Below are 25,677 nucleotides of genomic sequence, written 5' to 3'. Positions count from 1 at the left end.
TTGTAGACTTAAAACTCACATCAAGTGCAGAGGGGCATCGCAACAGTGCTATCTTTTATACCATGCCAGTCAAGACCCCTCATATACACCAGGGCATGTGATGTTAATAAGCTGTACATAGTGTGCGTCCTCGACTACAAGGAAGATTGTTTCTGAGGGTGCATGAGGGTGTAGCCCTGTTCCTAAATTTCTCTACCAATGTACCACTCACAGCATGTAAGGCCTAGAATTATCTCTCTCCCTTACTAGAGTATAAAATTAAGATTAAAACATAAATAGCAGTTCTCTCTAGGCTTGAACGCTGCAGCTATTCTGCCCTCTCTCAGCCTGCAGACGTGGGTAGCTATTGTCCAGTAAAGGCACTTTTTAAAGAAGTGACTGCTACTTATTTCTCTCTATGTTTGTACCATTCACTGAATTTCATCTAGCGTGTATAAGAAATAACCAGCACGTACCTCTTTTTTTTTTTTTTTTAATCCTATATGGACTTGCTCTGTGATTTCAGGATCTTAAGTCCTAGTCTTGTTGAGCTAAAACATGTGTTTGGAACTTCTGGAACATGCTCAACTTCATCTCGCTTCTGAAGAAAAGTTGTCTTTTGATTCATGTTCTAGATTGGGAATCAGAAAATTAGAAATTAAATATTTTTGCTGTGTTTTCCAGACAAGCTCCATGCTTTGAGAAAATAATTTATACCCCTCTGTTCCTAAAAGCATATAATTTGTAAAAATGTGGGAAAACAGTATTTTGATAGCTGACAAAGCCATCATCAGAAGGTGCTCAAATACACAGATGACAGACACCACAGGAAAATGGACTTGTAACTCAGGAATCCTATCCTTCAGAGCACTAAATATCCTGGACATAGTGGAATAAAACATCTTAAAGACAATTGCTCAATCTATGGAAATAATAGAGTTAACTGTTTGTACCATTTCAGCCTGGACCATATGGATCCAACTGTGTATAACTGAATCTTTTTCAGTTCCAGAGGCACTTGGAACTAAACCACTGTGTACAAATGGGGTTAAATAAACAACAAATATGTATACATTCTTCCCGCCCCCCCCTCCCAACCACCCCCTTTTTTTTTAATCTCCAGTGGTATTTTGGATGCTATGATGGGTTTTTTTTAGCACAAAGTTTTGTTGAGTTTTAGTTGTTTAAAGTTGGGATGTTAGAACAGCTTTCTCTTGCTGTGAAGAAGCTGTTCTACATGCCAAGTTGGGTATGATCAGTCCTGATCTGAAATGACAGAATATTGGTTCCTGTAGCACTTTGGGAGGACAATCTAATCTTATTTTTCCAGAAATTCTAGACTGTCAGTGAAAGTTTCAGATGCCTTTAAAAAACAAATGAGATACAAAAAAATACTAGTTATTCCTAACAAAAGTTATAGGTGCTAATTCTGATTCAACAACACTCCTGCTTCACATCAACTTCTACTAGGTACTTGCTAAGCCCATTGGATTTCTCTTAAACTACTTGCCCTTTAGGACATTTTAATATAGATACCTGGCATATTGCTATTATAGCAAGGGGGGAAAAGGGTGTTTGGGGAGTCATCAGAAGTAAGAGGTGCATAACAGCACCTGTGGCTATTTGAGAGTTGCAGCTACTACCATACCTACAAAAACATGCCCTGGCCAGCTGAGAGTGTAATAGTTTGGATTGCTAGAAACACTGAGATCTGCAAGCAAAATGTTCTGTCACCATAATGGAGAAGGCACAGGTTACTGAAATGACAGTTGTGCTTGTAAGTTACAGTACAAAGTTGCTAAATGCAAGAGATGATGGACAAGGCAGTTCTCAGAAGAAGAAGGAAGAAATGAATACAACACAGAGTAGAGTGACCCCAGGGCCATTTGAGTTGGCTTTACTTGGCAATCTTATAAAATTTGAAGAAATTATGTGGCAGTTTCCACTACTAATGGAGTATATTGCACTTAATATTTTTCAAAGCTGTCCTGCTTTGCTGAGAAACAAGAATTTATGCTAATGAAGAATACTTGTCTGTTCAGTCTTGTTTCCCCCTCTGGCTTCATCTTACATGATTTCTTTTTCAACTAAAGATAATTCAAAGTTCACACAGCTCTTTTCTGAGAATCATTGTGGAGAAAATGTGACAAAACAAAATGTTGAGCTTGTTTTATCATTCCAAACAAACCACTTCCAAGATCTCAGTGACACTAAAATATTAGAATAAAATGAAATGGAGTGCAAAGAGGCACAAGGGATATACACATGAAAAGTCAACAGAAAGGAAGCTTGAAAAAATTTATTTAAGGCTATCATTTAATATCCTTAAAGCTTAGCCTTTTTATAACAAAGGTTTTAAGAGGGATATTCACTTCTCAGGCATTTGTAACTGCCAGCTCCTTACAAATAACACGTATAATTGGTGACTGAATCCTTTGTGTGTAGAAGTCAACTTTTTAGAAAAATAATTTTATCATTAAATATAAATGGAGTTACTTCAATCCTAATAAATGGAAAATATGAAGATATGGAACTTTCATAGTCTTAAAGCTGCTAAGATAACCATCCCTTAGACAATAGGTTTTCCATATGTAAACCTTTGGCAACACTAAACTATAGTACAATTATTTCCTGGCATGCAAGGTGACATAGCTTTGTTACACCCAATGTAAATGACAGAATACAGATTTCGGAATCTCTTAATAACTGGCAGTCAATGCAATGAAGATCTTCATTTATCCCATTTTTATTCTGCATTTTTACTGGTATTCTCCCAAAAGGTCCCTGGAAAAAAAAAGCAGCAGCAATTAGGATATATTATAGATCTCCCACGATTTATGAAATATGCGTGCAACGTATTTTTTCTGTTTAAGAGTTAGCACATGTTAGTTCCACAGACCCCTCAATGCCTTGCTCTAATAACAGATTGAAAACAATTATTCCTAAAGGAAAAGCTTTTTAATAGTTTCTAATAGATTATTTTCCTAAATTGTTTGTTTCAATACTGAACTACAAACAAACACAAAAATATTACAATGTTAATAAAGCCTGTATTTTAACTGTAGCTTCTAAATTTTTTGAGACAATATTGGTTGTTTCAGATTTCCAAGATCAACTAGTCATTGTGGGTGCTTCAGTAGTCAAAAGTCTAAAAGGAATTAATTTTTACAGAGTGGACATCCAACATTTTAAAAAATCCGGCCACTCACATGTGCCTTGAGTTGGCATTTATTATTTTTGAAATGCTTTGTTAATGTTAACAAATAATTCTTAAATATTAACCTGTTCACAGAGCTCAGATAGAAAATGTTACTTTTCCAACAGCGTTTGCCTATATACAGGCAAAGTAAAGCAGGGTTCTTAAATAGTTAGCTGCCAGGAACTCAGATTACAGTACCCTATTCCCTAATGACAAGCCACAATTTAAGGCAGTGTTTTATATCACGGTCTTTAAAGAATAATCAATTTGATGTAATTTTACCAACAAATATTTCTGATTTTATAATGCCCATGCAAAGGAGAGTTTTATTTTTCAATAATTTAATATGATCTCACTTCTGGTAGCATTCAGTGGCAACATTCCCCTCAAGTTAAATAGGAAACTGTTAAATAGGTTCACCACTGATGCAAAATACAGATTGCATTTGGAATGAGTTCTATTTAGTGTCTTATCCTTGTTCAGCACTGTCTGTAACAAAGTTTGTAACACAGTTACAGATATGTCAATAGTTAAGAGAAAAATTAGCAGTATTTTCCCTTTGTGTGACAAATACATTTAAGCCCCCAGTATATTAAGAATAACACAATCAAAATTCAGGCACCTTTGGGTAACTTTTGTGTTGATCAGCCATTTTAGGAACTCTTTGGCGGCCATGTCATCAAGGACTTTGTTGATATCACTCGTGAAAGTGCCATCTGCATGTCTTCGGCCCATTTCTTCGGCTACAAGAGCTTTTTCTGGGAAACTTCAAAGGGAAGAAATTATCAAACAATTTGCAGATCAAAATAAACAAACGGTTTAAAAGGTCCTCGTTACAGATTCTAATACACTGCACATTTCCTGTGATTTTAAGGAGTTAAGGGTAGAGCCTGATGTTACGGCTCGGTACAGCACGATGTATATCAGAACATCTTTTAAGGCATTATTTTAACAACAGAATAAAGCATGGAAGTCTCCCGTTACCAGATGAGGACTGTTCCTTCAGGTGAGTCTAAATTCCTCTCTAGCATTTTTTGGAAAAGCCATACATGCAAAAACCTATTTCAGTCTGCAATGCCTGTGCCAAGCAGACTAGGCATCAGTAAAACTCGCAGTAGATTTACTAAGAATCGTTATTTAAGAAATACCACTACTAAAACATTATAGTCAAATTTTCATACATTCTTTTCTGTTTTAATTGGACTTAAGTCCTAGTTATATACTTACAATTAGATTGCGTAAGTATTTAGATATTAAGAGCAGCAACTTTTTGGGAGGATTAAAGTAACTACATTACAACACCTGTAGAAAATCTATGTGCTTGTTTGCTGTACAATAGCATTTTTATGTATTTGCTCTATCCTTTTTTAACCGTTGGAATACCATTATGCCAAGGGCCTGGTTTAGAAAACTTTCCTCTGTTGTTTCATCCTGTCAAATACAGGAAGATTTTAATGAATTCCATTAAGGTGCGCTGATACTGAAGCACACTGTGCTCTGGGACCAACGACAGGCAGACTGGTTCTTTTCATGCAAGGGAAAGGCTATATACAAGTTTGACCACAAATAATACTAAATATTGGGAAGCAGAAGGGTAGTCTACCTTTAATTGTCTATTTCTAAGCTCATTTCATCACAGCTAGGTTGTAATCTCTCTGTCTTACAGATACTGAAATACCCTATTTCTGCTTACGAAAATAAAACATGACAGAAAACCAACTGCAAATCTGAACGTCACTATGAAGTAGCAACAGCCTTTCCCTTCTCTATATAGCTGACCTCATTTATTTAACTCTGTTTTTTCAGGAAATTGTCATTATTTACAAAATCTGATTTTACCTATTTAGTCTTCCTTGACTACAACACGCAATCTTGTCTTACAGATTGTATTTTATTGTTATTTATTATTTTTATATAGTGCGAGAGACTTACATAGTACTTTACAGCTGGTAAAATATTAATCAGAGGATGAACTGAAATCCCTGCCCCGAAGAGCTTACAGTCTAAAGGCACAAATAAGTACAGAACGATTAAAAGGTGGGGAGTGGCATGTGCATGGTGTAGCTCCTAACCATGCAGAGTTGGAAATATGATGAGATGGAAGGTGCCTGCAGGAGATTGAAGGTAAGGCCATTCTAAGTGAAAGACTATCATAAAAAAAGATGTAAAGTCATGAGTGAGTAGATGAAGTGAATAGGCTTGAGAAATCTGCAATGTGTATGTGGAGAACAGGATATTAATGAAAGAAATTGGAGACATAAGTAAGTCAAAACTGTGGAGCACTGCGTCCAGGAAACCATGAACCATAGCAAAAGAAGTAGAGGTGTCTTAAAAAGGAAAATAAGTCATAGTTGTAGGAAATTATAGTTATTTTGGCAGCAGCAACTTGGGGAGATTTTGTGGAGCATGGGAAGAGGGAAAGAAGTCATCAGTTACTGCTGGGAATGATCACCAGCACATGGACTACAGCTGATGACATTGGTAACAATTTAATCTTGAAAATATTGCAGAGGAAAAGATTGACTGTGAAAGGGAAAAAAAGAGAAAGTAATTTAAGATGACACTGACTTGAATCATCTCAATGATAGTTAAGGAGACTGTAAGCACTGTTATGTGAAGGGGGAAAGGTGGTAGTTAGGGGAAGGTCTGGTTTAGTTTTAGTTATCTTGACCTTAAGTATAACTTGACCTTTTAGAGTGTAACAGCTTACTGAACAGGTTTGTTTTAATCTGTATTTGAACTTAATAATTTAAAGTGGTAGTCTAACACCCACAGAATATCTTCTATTACAAAAGACAGACATGGATTACAGCAAGAATGATCACAAACACATCAAGGTTTCATCAGACTTGATTTCTAACCCCAAAAGCAAGGCAAAATTTAATAATAGGAATGGATGGATTCTTACTCTCTTCTTCCTCGTCCATTCACTAACCAAGCAATGAACTCTTTGGCAGCTTGACCTTCCAAATAAGAGGTGATATCACTGGTGTAGGTGCCTTCAGCATGTCTCTCGAATTCAGCATGACGCTTGGAGATCGCATTGCTGAAAGAAGAGCAGACTCTAGGACTTAATTTTTTTTTAACCTTTATTGATTTCTATTTCCCACCCACCAGACTAGCATTCCTTATTGGAGAGAGGGGTTTTTTTGCTTCTCAAATTACTCTTGATATTTTTTTTTCTTGATTTCTTTCAGTTCTGAAGGCATTGTCTGTGCTATGCAATACAGTTTTGTGCAGAGATGCCTGAACTAGTTCTGAACAAATCAAATCAGGTGCTGAAAGCAAATATAGCTGCATTGGAATGGTCTGCTAGATTAATTAGCTATGATCAACAAATTGTATTGTATTCTACAGACATACTTTTTGTTACCTCGTGTTAACCTAAAAATTTCCATTAAGCCACTCTTCCTACCTGCATCTTCGTTATTTCTTAGCCAAACTGTTCAGACTTAATTCCTTTTGAATTCACATTTTGAATTGTTTTGTGAACACCTTTTTAATCATCATTCTGACCAAGTGATAATCTTAGAACAATTTCAAGCCTGATCACCTCCAGCTTAATAGAGAAAGGCAATTGCCTTCTCCCTCCCTACACCTCATTGTGCTTCTTTCTCTGATATAGCACAAAATTATGTCACACCGGCCCTCAGGAAGGCAAGCTGCACTGAGAAGTAGACATATTATGGAATATTTTCCATGAATAAGTTCCCTAGCATTTCTATTTCAAAATTTGCAAATTTCCACCCAATTTTCAGGGCCTCTAGCTCTGAAAATTATTATTTTTTATCTTCTTGGGATTTCACCATTCCTCCTAATTTAATACCATCTGCACTTTTCGTCAGCACGCTAACTAGAGTTGTTTGGAACACTTTTAATGAAACGTTAATTTTGTTGAGATATGCTGTTTCATTGAGGCTGAAACATTATTACAGATTTGTTACTGATACTGACAGTGTTTTGAACGGAAGGATCTTTGTGATTTGGGCTATCCTCTTTGGAATTTCTGACAAAAGGAAGAATGAGTATAGATATTTCAATCTGTTTTGCAAAAACACTTACTGGGGTTTTGTTCTATTTTTTTCAAATTTCCAACGACCCTCTCCCAAATACATTGTCCAGAAACAAAATTCTGGCCGCCAGCAGATCTTGTGTTCTCCTTTCCTGTAATGAGTGGTTTATATAACATGGGACTGAGTGCTTAGGGCTGAGCATTGTATTGTGTTTTATCAGCTCTCTGCAAATTGGTGCCAGGCCATTTTGCTTTCATTGGTCTTCTCACTGGTTTTCTTTTCCTCAATGTAATGTTTGGGGTTTTTTTTTGCTTCAGCCTTTTTCTATACCAAGTTTTTATTTTTATCTGATTCTCTACTCTCCTTTATTACTTGGAATGTCCTTTCTTGAAATCTATTCTCATCCTGTTACATTCCTTGCAGCATAGCTATAGAACACAGGTACAGGAATAAATAACATAGAGACATTTCCTTTTTCCGTGTAAAAAGCGGGTGCGAGATAATTTCTTTTGATAGGTATTTCTTGGATTGTGGTAACATTGTAAAGAATACTCGTTGTTTTCTTTCTTGTTTAACAGAAAATGAGCTCAAACTGTTTTTGAGTAACAAGTTGTGGCAACTAGAATACCTTGACAGCTGGTCCGGGAATTTGTCATTTTCTTTGTCCTCCTGTCCTTGTTGGCTGTAGTGGAATTCCACAATCATTAGATCATTATTATCAGTACATTGCAGTGCATGCATAAGCTGATAAGATTTTAGTGGTTATTATTTAAATATTATGATAAACAACCATGACTGATAGATGAATATTATAAATAATTTTAGGCTTATGAATTTAAATTAATACAACGTCTAGAAATTGTTACTTTATACTTTAAAGACTTCTACAGGTATTTAAAAGCATTAATATCATAGATTTTGGGATTCTGTGGACAGATCTTCTCTAGAACACAGGGCATAGACTTATATGGTTTTACGTTATTCTTGCTCTCAGCTTGGTAGCTTGTGTTTAATCAAAGTATATTTTCAAAAAACATGCCAACTCATGCCTTAACAGTATACTTGTGATACTGGTAAAGTATCCAGCGGTCAACAAAACTTAAACCTTAGCTCCCTTTCCACAAATGAAACTTCAGGATTAGAGTATCCATAGATAGGAAAGTTTTATGAAGGCCCAATGGCCCAGACCTTTACATTATATTTACATATCTTATTCCTGTTGAACTTAATTCATTCACTGAAACAATCTGTCCCAAAGAGGGTGAGATAGTCTTTTTAGATGGCATATCAGGTAATATACTGATACTACACTTGATTTATCCAAATCCTTTTGACTGATTTTGCATATATTCCCCATTTCTAATAACATATTAACATTATATATAAATTTTCCTTAAGTACTTTACTTATTTGAGGATTATACGTGGTCTGTGATGGGAAGCTGAAATCAAGAAACTGAATTCAGCTAGATTTTTGGCTGTTTCTGTATATGGAGATCTATAGCAATGTGACCAAAATGCTTACCCATTTCTTTTAGTGCTCATTAACCATTGCACAAAGTCCTGAGCTCGTCTAGTGTCCAAGTACTTGCTGTAATCACTGGTGAATGTGCCTTGTGAGTGACGTTTCACTTCATTTAGCTGTCTAGATTCATCTAATGGTTCAGACTGGGAAGCTTTGAATGATCTGTGAAAAGTTTAGAACTTGTTAATTGGCAATGGTTATAGTACATTCTACAGGTGCATTGGCTTTTCTTTTAAAAATGCTATTTTATACTCTCACAAAGTAAGAGCAAGTGGCATATTGATCACTAACTGCTAGTAAAATGAATCAACATAGCAAATTGGATACTGCACAATTACAAGGTCTTCTTGGCTCACTAAGGCAGCTATTGTTTGTAATATCAAAAACTTCTTGCTGTCCTTTGCAATATTGAAAACTTTTGCCAATTCCAATGGTAGATTAAGTACTGTGTAATAGTATACAAAAAACGTCATACACAGTCATAGTATGTTTTGCTTTAAACTATAAGAAAACAAAGTTCAGGCCAAGTGTTTTTAGAAGTTTGATCTAAAGAATTTACCTTGATTTCTCCTCTGTATCCTGAAGAGGATTTTGCCAGCTGCCTTGAACTATCATTAAAAGGAGCCCAGCAACAAAATAAACACTTTTCATTTTCATTGCCTGTCAAAACAGAAATAAGGCAACAAAGAAAAATGTAATCATCTTTACATACATCTGAATCAATTACATCGAAAAGAGACATCCTTAATGCTGATCTGAACTTGATGATGTTGAGACCCCGTGAGGACGGGGTCCATGTGCAGTGGATGGAGACTGTAGTGCCTTGGGTAGGCATTCAAAAGACGTAGTCTCTGTTCTAGTCTTTAGGCTTTAGTCTCTATTCTAGAATGCAAGGTGAGCTGAGAGCAACTGCATCCTCACTTTCTTTTGTAATACGAGGATAAAGGTCTGTATCTCCTTTGCTCTGTGTTCTGCTGATGGCAAGCATTAGATCTGTTTCTATAATATTGTTTTATTGCAAAACTAGGGTATTGGTCTAACTTTTATTTTTTTCCCGTTCATTCACTAGAGAAAAAACAAAGCAAATCTCTGTCAAGATTACTGTCACATTAGCAGCTCCCCATTCTTTCCTTCTGGCCCTCCACCTTCCTTTTGAAAGTTTTTTTTTTTAAATAACAGATGTTGCAGCAGTAGGCCTCTGGACTAATAATGACTTATTAATAGGTATGACTCCTTAGAAGAAAACAGCCACCAAACCACACACTGGCTTGTGTTCAATTCATGACGTGATATGTCAAATTTTGCTTGTTGCACTATTGACATAATACTTTATTTCAGCTTAAGGTCTTCCATTATGGGGCTATATGGGATATACAAGATATGGGGTATATACTTCATATTAATGGTAATAAACCAAAGCAGAAAATATTGTCTCCCAGATGTAATTCTTACTGTTACAGGTCATTCCACTGACTTCAACCATGTAACAGAAATGGCTATGTTATTATACGTGTCTTCTCCACGTGCACTTTAATAACTTGACCATTAAAGTCTCACTGACTTTAATGTGAGATTATTCAATGTAAACTAGAGTATTACAGTATGTACAAATGCTTTTGTGATCCACAGCAAAGATGTTATTCCCTTACTCGCATTAGTGACTGGTTTACTCATGCAAGTAGTACAGTTATAACTTTCAGTGAATTCTCACAAAAGGGAATAAGGCATTCTCTAATCCCCTAATTATGGGTATTAAATAATTTTCATTATTTAATGTGTAGTATTAGTCTGTTGACACATGATCCCCTATAGGACAAACTGTTGAACAAAGAAATGCTATTCATTTTAGGCTCACAAAACCTAAAACTGCAAAAGGGACTATGAGCAGCTCTTGGCTAATGGTCTCAAAAGTGCTTTGCATTAACAGGAAATGAGAGGAAACTTGCAAAATCAACTAGTAGATATTGTTTATTTTTAATTATTTTGGATCATTTAAATTTATGGAATGAATGTATAGAAAAAATGAATTTAAAATTTGGTTAGGCATTTTTGACCTTGACAAAGAAATTGAATATGCCATTCATTCAATGGCTAAATGCTCATTCATTCTAACTTTAAAATCAGTATGGATCACAATATTTATCTGCTATAAAGCAACAGAAGTTGCAATGAGTTCACATCAGCAAAATGTCTCTGGAAATAATTTCATCATGTACTTGGACTGATACTTGGATATTTGAGAGAGCCCTTCTGCCATCCATGACACTTTCTTATGGAAGTTTATGTTACAGTCTGAAAAACAAAGGGATATAGGAAAGATGAGTGCATTGAAGTAAAGTGGTAGGTGGCGAAGTAAGACCCAGGCAAAAAACACCCTCCCCACTAAATGTAATCTGCACTGTACTCCTCCGGCTCCACTGGAGGAGTTATTTATTGAAATTCAATGATTTATAAAATAAGGCAGTCTGAGTGAAAACATATCTATTCTTTATTGTAATGCCTTGTCACAGTAAGCTGAATTTAAATATACTATGACCTGGAGGAAGCCATAAGAAAGTTGTGAAGGAATGATGTGTCGAGAAGGTGCAGATTACTCTGTCTTGAGATTTAGAGTCGGCTCTGAGCAGTGCAAATGGGGGGGCTGTATGAACACCTCTGAAAAAGTAAACTCCTGCATCAAAAACCTTACTGCTGTAGGACTTCTACTCTGCCCCAGTAGTCTGCCCAGCTTCAGAGCAGATTTTTTATGAAATCTGTCTCTTTCATCTATTATGAAATAACTTATAGTTGGAGCTGCAAAGCTTGATTGTTGGCAGGCATTTTACCTATGGTTAAGAAGCATGTATTGCTTCTGGTACTTTGTGAGGCCTAATTTTTAAGAGAATCTTAATGAATAATATAAATATTTTACTAGAATAGCTCAGTGTCAATATCAAAATATTTAAGGCCATCAAAATCTTAATCAAATCTTAATCAAAACCAGGAAAATAAATTGATGCATGTTAAGATTTTCTGGTGGATTGTACTATTAAGCAATGGGAGTCGATTTCCCTCTCTCCACCAGAAGCCACTGCCAGTGTTGCTTATTTTTTCATCAGTGTGTATGGAGACTCTTTTCTAACTTCTGTAATGTCCTGATATATGAGATTTGATGCCTACACTTGCAAATATCCTGCTATAGTACCAACAAATACTGTAGTGGCCATGTAGTCAGTCCTATTGTAACTCTAACTATTGCATTGAACTCTCTTTTCACTGTTTCATTTGGAGCTGTAGTTTGGTGGTGCAACACTGACATCCAATGTTTATCCCAAAGAATGCATAATTTCACATTTCATAGGCTTCCAACAGTGGAACAAAAGTTCTGCCTATTCTTTGGGAGACAACTCTGCTGTGGTCACAAAAATGGTTTGATTGTAATGTAATGACCCCCATGCTAGCTGATATAGCTGTAAATGAGTTAACTTAGACACCAAATAAAGTCTGGCTATTGCACCATATAGAAGTAAATTTGCCCTGCTTAATGGTATGCTAGCAGTTTGGTATACTTTTACTTAACCTGAAAAACTAAAGATAGTTAGTTTACAGCTGCCTGTAGCTTTGTTAAACCATGATACAGATTAGACATAAACCTAAGTCACTGAGGTGGAATGAAGGAAATAGTCTAGTCATTAATCCAGCCTCCTTATAGTAATATCAGACACCAAAAGCTATTCTTTTATATAAGACTTATAAAAAAACATATTCAAAGCCCATTGCAGTCAGTAAACAGATTTTCAGTGATTTCAATATATCTTGGATCTAGTTCATGCCTCAGTCCTATAGAGCTTTCAGATGTGAACAGTCCCACTGGCTACTTTATGCCTTACGAGTATGTTTAAAGTTAAATACATGTTTAGCTTCTTCCTAAATTTTTCAGAATCAAAATCTGGGGACATCACTAAAAAGAAAGATATATAAATGCAGTTTTTTGAAATTAATACAATTTTCAAGTAAGAGAATCCTTATTAATAAAATAATATTTTTCAAAAGCTATTAAACTTCTGTCAAATATGTTCTTCTAAAAATTCAGAATCAGTTTTGTTTGTTCAACGTTTAGTACTTGCTATCGGTAACCCAAACCAGCAACAGCAGTTTTCGACAAGTTAAAGAAGCTACAGTTTTTAAAGAAGAAATTGTTACTGTATTCTTGGGAACACAAACATGTTTTGTAGAGAAGAAGAGATGATCAGCAAAATAATATTTATTTAGTTTATTCCTGCTAATCGATTAATTTCTTGATCAGAAGAAAGGTTTTATTTGCTCTAAGTTATTTAGGTCACCAGTAGATACGGCTAAAACCCATGCAATCTTACTGTCAAGGTGCAGGAGAACTAAAGCTAATCCTACACAGAAAATTTTTGTTCCTATGCATATTAGACTAACAGAAACATTTTAATTTCTTTCTGATTGGAAATGAAAAACTTAACACATCTCAGTTTGAACCACCAGAAAGTATGTAACAAATATGTCTCGGGAATCTTGATCAGAAACTTATTTGAATATTATTTCCTTGATCAACCTGATTTTCCTAGTTTTTCCAGTATCTTTTACTGCAGATGTCTTTTGTACACTATGTGCAATTTTAACTAGCTTAATTTCATTGAGTTTTCAAAAAAGAATCTTTCAAAAGTCAGATTGGTATCTATTTCCAGTTTAAAAATACAAATTACGGAGTTACAGCAGTAAAAAAGGGAGTATTTTCATATTAAAATGTATGAATGAATAAAATAGATTTCTATTGACATGAAACTGTTTGCAAATAGCAATTATTTCTCATTATAAATAAATTACCTTTTCAGGTAGATGTACCTTATATCTGATTTACCTACCATGTTATAATGCCTTGTGGAAAGTTCTGTAAAATATAGCAGTTCTAGCCTGAGGAAATCCATGGTAGGATGGAAGACTAAATTAAATTTTATACAATAACCACAATAACTATTGAAAGGCTTTAATTTTTACTTTTGTGCCATAAAATTTCCTTTTCAGATCTTACAGTGATAAGAAAAGAATAGTTGCTTGAGACAAACTAATCTAAAAGTAGGGCAGTGGAGTGGCAATCTGTAGGGCGATGGAGTGACAATCTGTCTTGGAGAGTTTTAAATCAGTATCTATATAAGCTCACTTAATTTGTTTGCGTTCTGCTAATTTAATCCCCGTTGATTCATATTTAGGCAGTATCTGTAAGGAGTTAATATTTTTAAACTCATGTTCATTAAATATCTCTAAAGGAGATAGTAAAGGAGATAAAAATATAAAAATCAATAATTATGTATCTCACATTTAAATTCTTACTACAATGTATGTCTTTTATGTTCTCATGGCTAATCTTCCTTCTTTCAATTGCTTCTGCAACCCAAACAGTTGATTTCCCTTTTTCGGATCACTCTCTGTTGAACTAATTCAATAGATTAAAGGATTTAAATGATGATGTTATTAACTCCAAACATCAATGATTATAACCACAGAAGAAAACACCGATTTGCTGAAAGATACTGCACCTCTATTGGAAACTTTGGGCAACACAATTCAGATAATGCACTCAGCTTTCTCAAACAAATTGTACTGGTAGTTCATATAAATCTTACCTTTTTATACTTTGAAGTGATATGTAGCAGTTGCAGAAAGAGCTGCTACTCTCTCTTCTGGAACTATGGGAAGCCTTGAGGATCCTGAGATCTGCCTAGCTGCCTCTTTTGCACAGCCTTATATATATACTGTTCAGCTCTAGTAAGCATTACGAGAGTGCATCATTGCTGACAGTTTCCTTATTCAACTTAAAAAAAAAAAAAGTAATCATATTTGCTATTCATTTCATTTGATAATTTTACAAGCAATTTCACACATTCATTCTGCTTACTTTATGACATCAATGCTAACATGGATTTGCAAAAGGACTGAAGTAGCAATGTCCAAAGAAGTAAATATCAAACAGAAGGGCATTAGGATGACAAACAGTGGGCTAAAAGTGCCTGGGATTAAGGCAGCGATTTTTCCAAATTCTGATTTGCCACATTTAACATTTAGTGCTGAGCAAAATCCCGGTCCTGTTGACATCAATAGCTTCAACTTCACCTATCAATTTTAAATCAAGGTTTATAAATTTAATAGACTGTTAACAATAACCAACACAACTCCCCCAAAGCCCTTGAATGATTCTTCAGGTAATCTTGTGCCAATATAATGAATGTGAAGAGATGTGAAGTACTGCAGTGATGGCTACCCACTATGCAAAGTCTAACACAGGCCAAATTTAACAAAAAGATTTGATCACCCTTAGGTGTAAAATGCCAACTTTGTAAATTCTACAATATGAAAATTCATACTCACTTGAGAACTGTATGCCAAAAATTAATTATAAATTGTTTCACATTGTGGCCTACATATTTATGCAAGATAAGCCTTTTGCTCACATGTCTCATTCCCTACATGGGAAAAAACCCCCAAAACCAAAACAGATTTGAGTTTTGTAGCTGTGTATGTTCTGTGCAACTATTGTCAAGGTCCTGAACCATTCAGTAATAGGGGCAATTTCGTAGCTGTGGTGGGGTAGCGTTGCCAAAGAAGACTGTTCAGCCATCTGGCGACCACAGGTAGGAGAGATTGATACAAAGCTTGTCAATGGCTCTGGCAGCTGAAAAAACCCTGCCAGTCAGGAATATGGGTCTTTTATCCTGTCTATGAAGCAACAAGTGAGATATCCCCCTTCAAGAAATTCCTGAAGAAGTTTTATTTTTTTTACAGATGTTTTCATACATCATGATAATCCTTTGTAAAATGCAAAAGGGCACAAAAAATGAAATATTATTACTACAGATGTAAGGTGCCAGGCAGTCCAGGAGATACATTAAATATGAAGGACTCCACTTGAGTTCAGCCCAGTAGAGGGAAGGGTCTCGAATCACAGTGGACATCTCACTGAGCATTAATGACAGCCTGTGCTTCAGTCTGGAGTGGCCCATGGTCTAATTTGTGGCATAAAGCATACATATTACAGCAAACCCTCTTATTTCCCCTAACACTGCTCCATGAAGCCAGCAAAGAATCTTATTCAATGAGGTGGTTTTCTGCTGGCTGACTACAGCCAGATTGGCATAGCTCATGTGATACAATTGAGGCAGTGTATAAATTTAATAATCCTAGTGTTTGCGTAGAGTGGCAAACAAAACTTAATGGATCCTTCTTAGAGCTCTATCCTAAATACCATGCTGTGGTACCACAATATGGGAGACATTAAGTCTCACTACACGGTCCACATAATCAAGTTTAAATATTTTTTTTTGGTGTTAGTATAATTTTTCTCTGCTCTTGGATCCATCTACTGAGATTCATGGTCCATTTTTGTCATTTCTAGCTAAAATGCAAGTGTCTACTAAAGCTGCCGCTGAAAACTGAAGAGCACAGCTTCTGTTCCTCTCATCATTGCCTTCTGTTGTACCTTCAGTCATTTCTGAGGACCTTATTTTCCCTTTTTGTTACTCTCCTTTTTAATTGCTACTTCTTTTCCCCTCTTTTCTGTATGTTGTTTTCCCCATGTCCTTTCTTCCTGCTCCTAATTGTATTTTTCACATCCATTCAAAGTCATGTATTCCCAGTAATTGATTGGCATAGGATATACAAACTTGCAGACATATTTATTAAACTTGGCTTTTCACGTTTTTTTGTTTGAAACGACCAGAATTACCATCTCCATATACCAACCTTCCCTACGCAAACAACGTCTAAGACATGGTGTCAAAGGAGCCAAAATAAGCCTGGAAATGACCTTACACTCAGAATCTACTTATTTTCATGAGATGCCGATTTCGCAGAGATACTTTGTCGTCTTTGTCTCAGAATTATTTTTTGATCTACTTCCTCTTTAAACTGTGTGAGCGTTATGTAGCGGATGCAAAATGACAGTTTAAATGTAAGTCCAGAAGTACTAGAAGGCACTGCCTCTCCGTGAAGTCGGTCAGCTGTGGGGCTCCCGCGGGAGAGGGCGGGCTGCCCAGCCCTGCAGTACCCCGGCAGGACAGCAGATGGTGATCAAAGGGCCGCGTAGGCCCTCTTTACACCAGGACGACCCAGACACACTTGTTGAAAGGGATTGCTACAGACAATTATCTCACTGCATGTGGAGTTAAAGATACATAGCTTTCGAAACAGGCAATACAGAATGTAAGACGATATCACCTTCTCCAGGAAACAGGCAGTCCTTTTCTTTTTGTTTAGCTCTGTTTATTTTCTTGTGTCAGATAAAGTTCCTTTTTACAGTAGGATGATTTCAGAAAAAAAATGTATGAGACAGAGCAGCTCAGTGCACCTGGTTGGGCAGGCTGTTACACAGGCTATATTATCTAGCAGGTCATCTAGCATCTAAAAGGTGACTGATTATTTGGTTTTCAAGTGATACACAGACAATAAAAAGTACAGGAAAGAAGTGAACTGCCATCAAGAAGCATGCAACCTTCGGTTGCCATAACTGAATCTATAGTAATACATATTTCAAGAGCACAGCAAACAAGAGTTACCAAACAGAAGCAGAAAATTGTAACGAGTGTATGAAACATGCATATGTACTCAGGTTTTTTCCTCTCATTTCGTAAAATACAATAGTTAGATGGCACCTTTTGGCAAAAGTCAAGGGCAACTTTACTCTCCTCTATATTATAGTTCATGTACGAGACAGTGCTTCAACTGAGTCAGACTAAGAGAAAGAACCTGAAAGTGACCTGCCTTCAGGAAAGTTTCATCTTCATGTTTTTCATGATTCACTTGGAGTTATTAAAAGATCTGTATCTCGGGTTCACTGTATTTGGAGTTGATGAAAGTTTCCTGCACCATCATCTCAGCACCAGGTAATGGCTGCTGTTAAGGACAGTGTACTGCACTCACTGTAAAAAAAAATCTGTGGGGAAAGTTATAGAAGAGGTAAAACGAAAAGCAGAATTCTTATCAGCTGCACATTGAACCTGATGCTCTAGCAGTCACAATTCCAGTTGGCGTGGCTTTTCAGAAAAACAGGACCAATGTATTTGTTCTAGCTGGCTAGCATACTCTGAATATCATAATTTTCTAGAATGTTTCTCTCAACTCTTCAGCTGTTGGTACAGAAAAAAAAAAATTAAAAAATTTAAATTGTCAAGATCTGAACATTTTAATGAATTAGGAAGTTCCTGACTTTCGAAAGTAAAAAGTAAAAAAATCCCCAACAAATGCTTTCAAAAAAGTGAAACCCCCACATTTTTCTGTGTATTTCCTCATTATGTATTTATTGTTATTATATTATTTTATTATTATCCATTACACATCTAAAGAACATGGGAGGGAGGAGGCTGTATCTTGGGGTATGACTACAGGCCCACACCCTTTTCTTTCTTACATTGCACAGAAAGCATTCTCTCCCTAACCTTGTCAGCCATGAGTTCAGAGGCTGGGCAGCCCCTTTTATTTTCCTATCCTTGCTGCATGATAATGAGCCAAAAGAGCCCTGCATTCCCCTTCTGAGAATTAGTGAAACATATATAGGAAGAACATAAGTGTAAACACATACATACATAAAACATGCATCATGTTATATACATACATGTGTACATATACATACATGTGTACATATACATACATGTGTACATATACATAACACACACAAATGTGTGTATATGTATGTGTACAACTCCATGGCTATACTTTGCAGAGCAAGAATGGCTTTCTGAAACGGAGGATTAGTTTAGGGTCTTTAAGCGTTTCCACAGCATGCAGCTCCATGCTCACTGCCATGGATGCCGATGGGTTTATACCTCAGGAAAGAGAGCTATTGTAACTATGCTGAAGCCCACACTGTCTACTCACATAAATTAGAATTGCTCCATTTGAAGTCAATGGAGCTGCATCAATTTGCGCAAGCAGAAGAGCTGGCCAAGTTGTGTACTAGTTACTTTACATTCTGAGAAGACAATGTTCATAATTGAAAGTAATACCAAATGCTTTTAGCAAATACTATGAATTACTCAGATTAAATATAGAGCCTTCAAATGACTCTATAAAATGTTCTAAACAGCTGTGCCTTGTAATTGCAACTGACTGGCAAACTGGAAAGTATTGAACATAGTCTGAATTTGACTTGATATCTGAGTAAAATAACACTAACCATATTCTGGAGCCTGGCTGGGGTTATACTTGGTTTTCTACTAATGCTGTTTTGTCTTCAGGCCTTTTCTTCTTTGCAGCTGCAGTAATCCTAAGTGAAGCAAAGCATGTAGCTCCACGTTTGAGGTATGAGGATTGCATGTTCATTGATATGTACAACTCACACAGAAAGAATGAGGTAGACAATGAAAATAGGTGTTGGGGAATGAATGGTTTGGAGTGGAACCAGTGGTTTTCTACTATTTATGTACACTTCAGTTCCTAGAATAAAGCAGTTTTTGCTTTGCAGCTCTAGCTTTATTTTGTAAAAGCTAAGAAGGATTCATAGTGGAAACCGACTTGTAAACAACTGTGTATCTGTGGCTATTTATCAAGGGCCTGTCTACTTAATTCAGAACAACTACACCCATCTTCAGAGGCTTGTATATCTTGTTTATAAGCAGATATTTGAAGACTAAGTTTCATTGTCTGAAGTGGTATTTTTGGGTATCTGAAGTGTGAGATTCTTACTCAAAAAAGAAGAGCAGAAAGTGCTTAGCATTTTCGGAAAACCAGATCCTCTAAAACATTTGAAAGTGGGAAGCAAAACTTTGAGGATATTAATTCATCAGCTTAGAAAATCTTGTCATAAAAGCTATCATTTCTTAGTTTCATAATAAGTTCTGTCCCAGTGTTGGCTCTTACATACCATATTCTATGTCTGAGAATAGATATATATATACTTTTTATTACTATATAAGGCTAATCCTTAAACATATTTTTGTTAGCTTCAGCTTGATTCCTCAGGACAAGCCCTTTCATTTTGAACTGTTGAAGCTGTTACAGAAAAGCCTATACTGTACGCTAGATTAAAAAGGAATGGGGCAAATAACTGTCCAGTGAATGTTTGTGGTGATGCTTATAACATGGATTGTGATTGTAGACAGCAATGCAGAATGGAGAAAGTTCTCTTTCCAGAGAAGAAAAGGCTCAGAGGATCTTATCACTGTATATAAATGTCTGAATGGATGGTGTAAAGAAGATGGAGCCAGACTCTTTTCAGTGGTGCGCAGGGACAGAACAAAAATCAACAAGCACAAACTGAAACACAGAAGGTTCTGTCTGAACATAAGGAAATACTTTTTTACTATGAGGGTGACTGAGTACTGGCAGAGGTGGCCCAGAGAGGTTGTGGAGTCTCCATCCTTTTAGATATTCAAAAGCCATCTGGACATAGTCCTGAGCTACCAGCTGCAGGTGGCCCTGCTTGAACAGGGAGGTGGGACAAGATGACGTCCAAAGTTCCCTTTCAACCCCAACCATTCTGTGACTCTGTGATACTGCAATGGTAAGTTTGAAGTGCTCTGCACCATTTCTAATGAATGACTGCAAGGTTACCTGTTATTAGCACAGGCCAGCAACTTGATGTTGTGTATGTTTCTAAGAGGCGTTTTTTGACACTCACAGCATCCTAGGACATTTTCCCCCAGGTCATCAAAATACGTGGTTGCTCAATCATAAAGCTTTCAGGTTAGACATTATTCCAACAACTCAATGTAAACGTCACACTCTGCTGAAGACATACTCCCATTCTTTGGCAAGAACGCTGTGTAAGGCAAATAAATTAACAACATGAAAAACAATGAAGCAAAACTGACAGCAACATGATGCACTTATTTTTTTCATGTTTTATCCCCACAACTGCTTCCTACAAGCCAAGGTAAATGGTGGACAGTTTGGAAGATGTGTACTCTGACTGCCTTAGGAAACAAACAGACATAAGGGCAGATTAATAATGAAACAGCTAATGCATCCCTTGGGAAAGAGGTACCTTCTGTTATTTTACTTGACACATTTTCCTGAAATGTCCCTTATTTCAAATACTTCCAGAAGCTTCTGACTACAGACCTGTGGGCAGGGTATGAAAACACATTGCATCACTTTATTACTTATAGCATCCACAAAGGGCCAATTTATTGGCCAAATTTCCAGACTTTACAGGATTTTCAAAAGTATAAATAAAAATAAAGGTGCAGAAATTTAAAGAGAACTTAATATATTGATATTTATGTGAGATTGATACCATGCTTTTTTGAAAATTGCTCTAGGTTCCCATTGACAAATCTTATGAGGAGCGGCTGAGGGAACTGGGGTTATTTAGCCTGGAGAAAAGGAGGCTCAGGGGAGACCTTATCGCTCTCTACAACTACCTGAAAGGAGGTTGTAGCGAGGTGGGTGTTGGTCTCTTCTCCCAAATAACTAGCGATAGGACAAGAAGAAATGGCCACAAGTTGCACCAGGCGAGGTTTAGATTGGATATTAGGAAAAATTTCTTCACGAAAAGGGTTGTCAAGCATTGGAACAGGCTGCCCAGGGAAGTGGTTGAGTCACCATCCCTGGAGGTATTTAAAAGACGTGTAGATGTGGTGCTTAGGGACATGGTTTAGTGGTGGACTTGGCAGTGCTAGGTTAACAGTTGGACTTGATGATCTTAAAGGTCTTTTCCAACCCAAACAATTCTATGATTCTATGATTGACATATTCAGGTATCTAAAACCTTTAAGCATCTGGGATAAGAGCTTGATTTTTCTCTCTTTCACCACAATTTTGCAATGGTTTCTGTGGTGTTGTATCAATATAAGAAATTGAGAGTTAAATCTCAGTAATTTCAGCTGAATTATATTTCTTATTTGTAAAATAATCACATTACTGAGACTACTGTTGTGTGCAGCAAATGCATATAGGACCATATAATCAACATCTAATTAGCCCCACTTCATGTTATATTTGCTTAATGTTAACTTTCTTAGAGCTATAATTTTTTCCTTTAACCATTATAGCAGTTGAATTTTAATTACATTACCAACAAAAAGCTCATTAACGTCACGTAATTGGCAGCGTTTCCAAAAAAACCTGAACTAATTGAGTATTTTCTGAAAAGTTCCCATCAAAGTATAATTTAACCATTACAAACAGCTTGGCAACTACATTTACATAAAGATGTGTCTGAGGAATGTTCTCATGTGTGGAAAATCAGATTTGATATTGCCATTAACAAAACGAAGGAAGCTGTTACATAGCAAATCACTTCCACATTTTAATGATTTTGGCTAAACTCCATGTTTTTGTCAAGAGGGTCAAATGAAACCCCTTGCTTTTCCACAAAGAAGCAGCAACCGATCTCTGACTGAGAGTTAGGAAGCAGCTTGCTTTATGGGAAGGCTACTCCACAATCTTTTTCAGGTTATTTTGTACTCTCACTGGCTAATAGCAGAGATGAAATACTGTGTTAGGCAGAACGTGGTTCTTATACAGTAGGCTAACTCAGAATTTTTTAAACACGTGACCAGAGAGTAATTTCATCTACAGTGGACCTCTTGCCAATTAGCTTGTTCATATTCTTATATTATGACAGGACTGATTTAAATACTAATCAAAAGAATACAAGTATTCCTATCCTTATTAGTCTCTAGCATTTTTAAAAGAATCCCTAAAATAGTTTCACTGGAAACAAAGCAAAGAAAGCCTACATAATCCTTTGATCCTTCCCCTCCAGTCTGGGATGAATGACATTGAGATTAATTTGAATGCTGAGGTGATGATTAGAGATTAAAAACAGGCTAATATGGCTCACATATTCTGAATACAGGGAGAAAAAACAGAGATAAAATAGCTATAATGAATGTCCTGCTTTCATATTTAAACCTGAACACTGAGAGTTTTGCAGAATCAAGGTTTCAAATAAGAGTTGAATAAAATTTGAACACAGCATTCAATATTCTCGGTAATTATCCAAACTTCAGCTTTAAATATTGTGTGTTCCTATCCCTGCTTGGATTCTTTCCAAGAAATTGGAAATAAATTTTGAGAAACTGGTTCTTAGCATCTTCTTAGGATGCTAATTAGGTACTTGCACTGCTTTCTTTGTCCTTTCCCATTTTACAGTTGTAGTTTACAAATGCAAGCATATTCATCTGGCAATGTGCCTTTGCAATGGACCACCTATCTTTGGATTGCAGAATGTAAGTTTAAGCAAGATGGCAAAAAATGCACATGGCATTTTACATTCTGATTTTATTTTTTCTATCAAACAGGTGTTGAATGTGCCAAAACATGTATTACCATAACATTTGCTAATATATAATATCAAAAGTGGATGTAAACATCAAGTTTAAAACTTCAAAGTTTCTGTTATCAATTCACCTGAAAACTATATAACCTGGGCACTGTTATCATTGCATTCTCCCAGAGATGTATCGGATGCCTTAGCATGCTCTGAATAGCCTACTTATTCTGACAAAGAAAAACACTGTTTGAGGAAGTGGGTCATATGTGTGTAGAGATGTTTGCTGGAAAGGCCTGGAATTCCATGGTTCTGGTCAGTATACCACTGAAAAAGAAAAAAAAAGCCATAAAACTCCTATCTTATGTTTTCAATTCTGCAATAGTTAAACAATACAAGAACTTCATTTTATTACCATACAGAAGAAAGTAGATGCCTCAAGAAAACAGAGGGACTTGCTAATCTTTTTTCTTTTCATCAGTTTCCAGTATATTCATACTCTTGCTGAAAAAAAGTTTCTAAACCTTCTGTAATCTAGGAGTAAGCATTACTGCCTCAGTACTGACAAGTCAGTTGTATTAAGTCAGGCAAAAGAGCTTTGAGATGCCCTTAGGGATGAAATGCCCTTGACCTGCTGCACGGCCTTGGCAATAGGTGTCACAGTCTTGCTTAGGAATACTGGGCTCTAAGCAAGAAGCTTTCAGCTAAATGTTGTGGAATTCTATTCAAAACATCCTGCATTACAGCAGGGCCATGAACATTATGAATAGTGTACTGCAAATAAAATACATTTATGAATTATGCTAACTCTTAGAAATAACTGACATTCCCCCGTAGCTGACCTAGAACGACTACAACTGCATACAGTATTCCAGATACTTGAGAAATAACCCAGGTTTGCTAAATGTCAGTGAAGGAGGCAGAAAATGTGGAATACACAAAAGGGCCTACAAACCCCAAGTACAGGGGGATCCCTGTGTGATCCCTTTTTGGGGAGTTCAGTCTCCCTGGGAAAGTGGACTCAAGGCAGAAGGCCAGTACATTTGATAGCAGGCAAACACTTTGGTCATTAGCTCTGAGAAAAAAGGTGCAGAAGCAGAGCTTAGCATGTAATTCAGAACTACTTTCCCCCTGTTCATTCCTCATTTATATCCTCCAACTTCTTGCCTATGTGTTTCTCTCCTTGCCTGCACCTGCTACCCCAAGCAAGTTTTGCGGAGCACTTGTTTTTTTTCTCATCCTGGATATACTACTTGGATACACATTTTACTTGTTTCACCTCATGCCTGTGGCAGGCGTGTCCAGTTCAAGATAGAATCCATCAGAACCAGTGATGGTTTTGGCCCCAGAAGCCAACTCCTTCATCTTCCTCTCTTTTACTAGCTATCAGCAACTTTCAGAAGGAGGCTGGACTCTCATTCTTCTCCCTGGCTCATTTTAAAAGCCTCTAAGTTATTCTTGACAAGAGAGAAATCCTGCTAGCATCCAAAGGGCAAGAAGGCAGAAAAAAAAGAAGAGCAGGCAAATCCTTTGAGGAAGAAATTGTTTATGAAGAGTAACAAATGCACTAGCAATTTCCAGATTTTGAAGCATGTTCAGTTGAACTGGGTTCTTAAAAACATTGTCAAATGTCAGATAAGCTTATTGATAAAGCTATAAACCACTGTTCAAAATTAAAAATAGTCTGTTATTTACCATTGCCTGGAAATCCACCTGTGCATTAACCAGAGCTTTTGCGATTTGTGCTGAGTTCTGAAAATGTACATTATCTAAAAAAGGGAAGAAAGAGATTGGCTGTTGAAACGTGTAAATACCACAAAGCATAAAGTTATAGTGCATTAAGTTGTGTCCACTAATTATCAAGTGATACAGCTGACATTACTAAGAATGAGTAAGCATCTTACAATATGTCATATGGAAATCTACCAAAGATCTAAGTACTGATCCTAATCAAAGGCATAGAAAGATGCTTAATGTTTTTCAAACAAAGTGATTCTGGCTCCGTATTTGTACTGCCATTTGCAAACCTCACCATCTGCTGTTCCATGGATGAGAAGATACTCTACGTTTTGGAAATTCTTTGCTCTTGCCATCACAGTTGAATTCTGTTGAGAGGAAAAATGAACAGTTCAGCAGCTTCAATTTAAACCACTCGGTCACAGAGCTGAGAGGCTTTCATTACCTGGTAGAACAACAATCAAGCAGTTGGACTGGCATAAAAATGACAGCAGTGACTTCATATCAATCTGAGATTATAATAGAAGCCATATATATTCAGTGCCTTTTCTAAGGGCCAGTTCATGAAAAGCACAGCACTTGCCACGTGTCACTCCCTGAACTATAATTCTTGGCTACCCAGACAGCTCTACCAGGGCAGTTTGGTACTGAGCATTTCTGTTCTTTGAGTTGTGATGGAGAATAGGTACTGAGAACATGATCCAAAATCTTTAACAGGAGTCTTTCCACTAACTTTTTTGGGCGTTAATTCAGGCCTTTCTGTATCCAGAGCTGGTATGTGTGCTGCTAGAGGAAGCTATAGACATCCTATCAATGTGAAGAAAAGAAGAAAGGCGATCTGTTCCAGGTAGGGGAAGCTGTTCTGACCGTTTAGTATGCTTATGATGTTATTATCAGAGAGCTAAATTTGCATGAAGCAGTTTGCATTCCACAGCTAACAGTACCAACCAAAACCTTACAAACGTCAACATTTTAACCTCTCTCACATGAGTTCTTTCCTAGGCTAATGGTTT

General features: G+C 36.5%; 2 protein-coding genes across 2 annotated transcripts in view; both read right to left on the bottom strand.

Moving 5' to 3' along the window:
* Positions 1-2,263: 2,263 nt before the first annotated feature.
* On the bottom strand, positions 2,264-15,169 carry GCG (glucagon). Its single transcript, XM_009579168.1, has 7 exons — positions 15,088-15,169; positions 9,275-9,375; positions 8,716-8,877; positions 7,820-7,873; positions 6,087-6,224; positions 3,801-3,944; positions 2,264-2,763 (listed from the first exon to the last, which is right to left on the bottom strand). The coding sequence occupies exons 2-7, from the start codon at positions 9,370-9,372 to the stop codon at positions 2,739-2,741; spliced, it is 621 nt and encodes a 206-aa protein (XP_009577463.1). The 5' UTR covers positions 9,373-9,375; positions 15,088-15,169; the 3' UTR covers positions 2,264-2,738.
* Positions 15,170-22,323: 7,154 nt separating this feature from the next.
* The window catches only part of FAP (fibroblast activation protein, alpha), a 41,688-nt gene continuing 38,334 nt past the window's right edge, over positions 22,324-25,677 (bottom strand). Inside the window, exons 24-26 of the mRNA XM_009579167.1 lie at positions 24,960-25,032; positions 24,623-24,696; positions 22,324-23,254 (exon numbers count right to left, since the gene is read on the bottom strand). Of these exons, the coding sequence (XP_009577462.1) occupies positions 23,153-23,254; positions 24,623-24,696; positions 24,960-25,032 (249 nt within the window). The 3' untranslated portion in view covers positions 22,324-23,152. The remainder of the gene's footprint in view (positions 23,255-24,622; positions 24,697-24,959; positions 25,033-25,677) is intronic.

The sequence above is a fragment of the Fulmarus glacialis genome, unplaced genomic scaffold (genome assembly GCF_000690835.1).
Source record: "Fulmarus glacialis isolate BGI_N327 unplaced genomic scaffold, ASM69083v1 scaffold5136, whole genome shotgun sequence".
Lineage (NCBI taxonomy): Eukaryota > Metazoa > Chordata > Aves > Procellariiformes > Procellariidae > Fulmarus > Fulmarus glacialis.
This window is presented reverse-complemented; position numbering and strand designations above follow the sequence as displayed.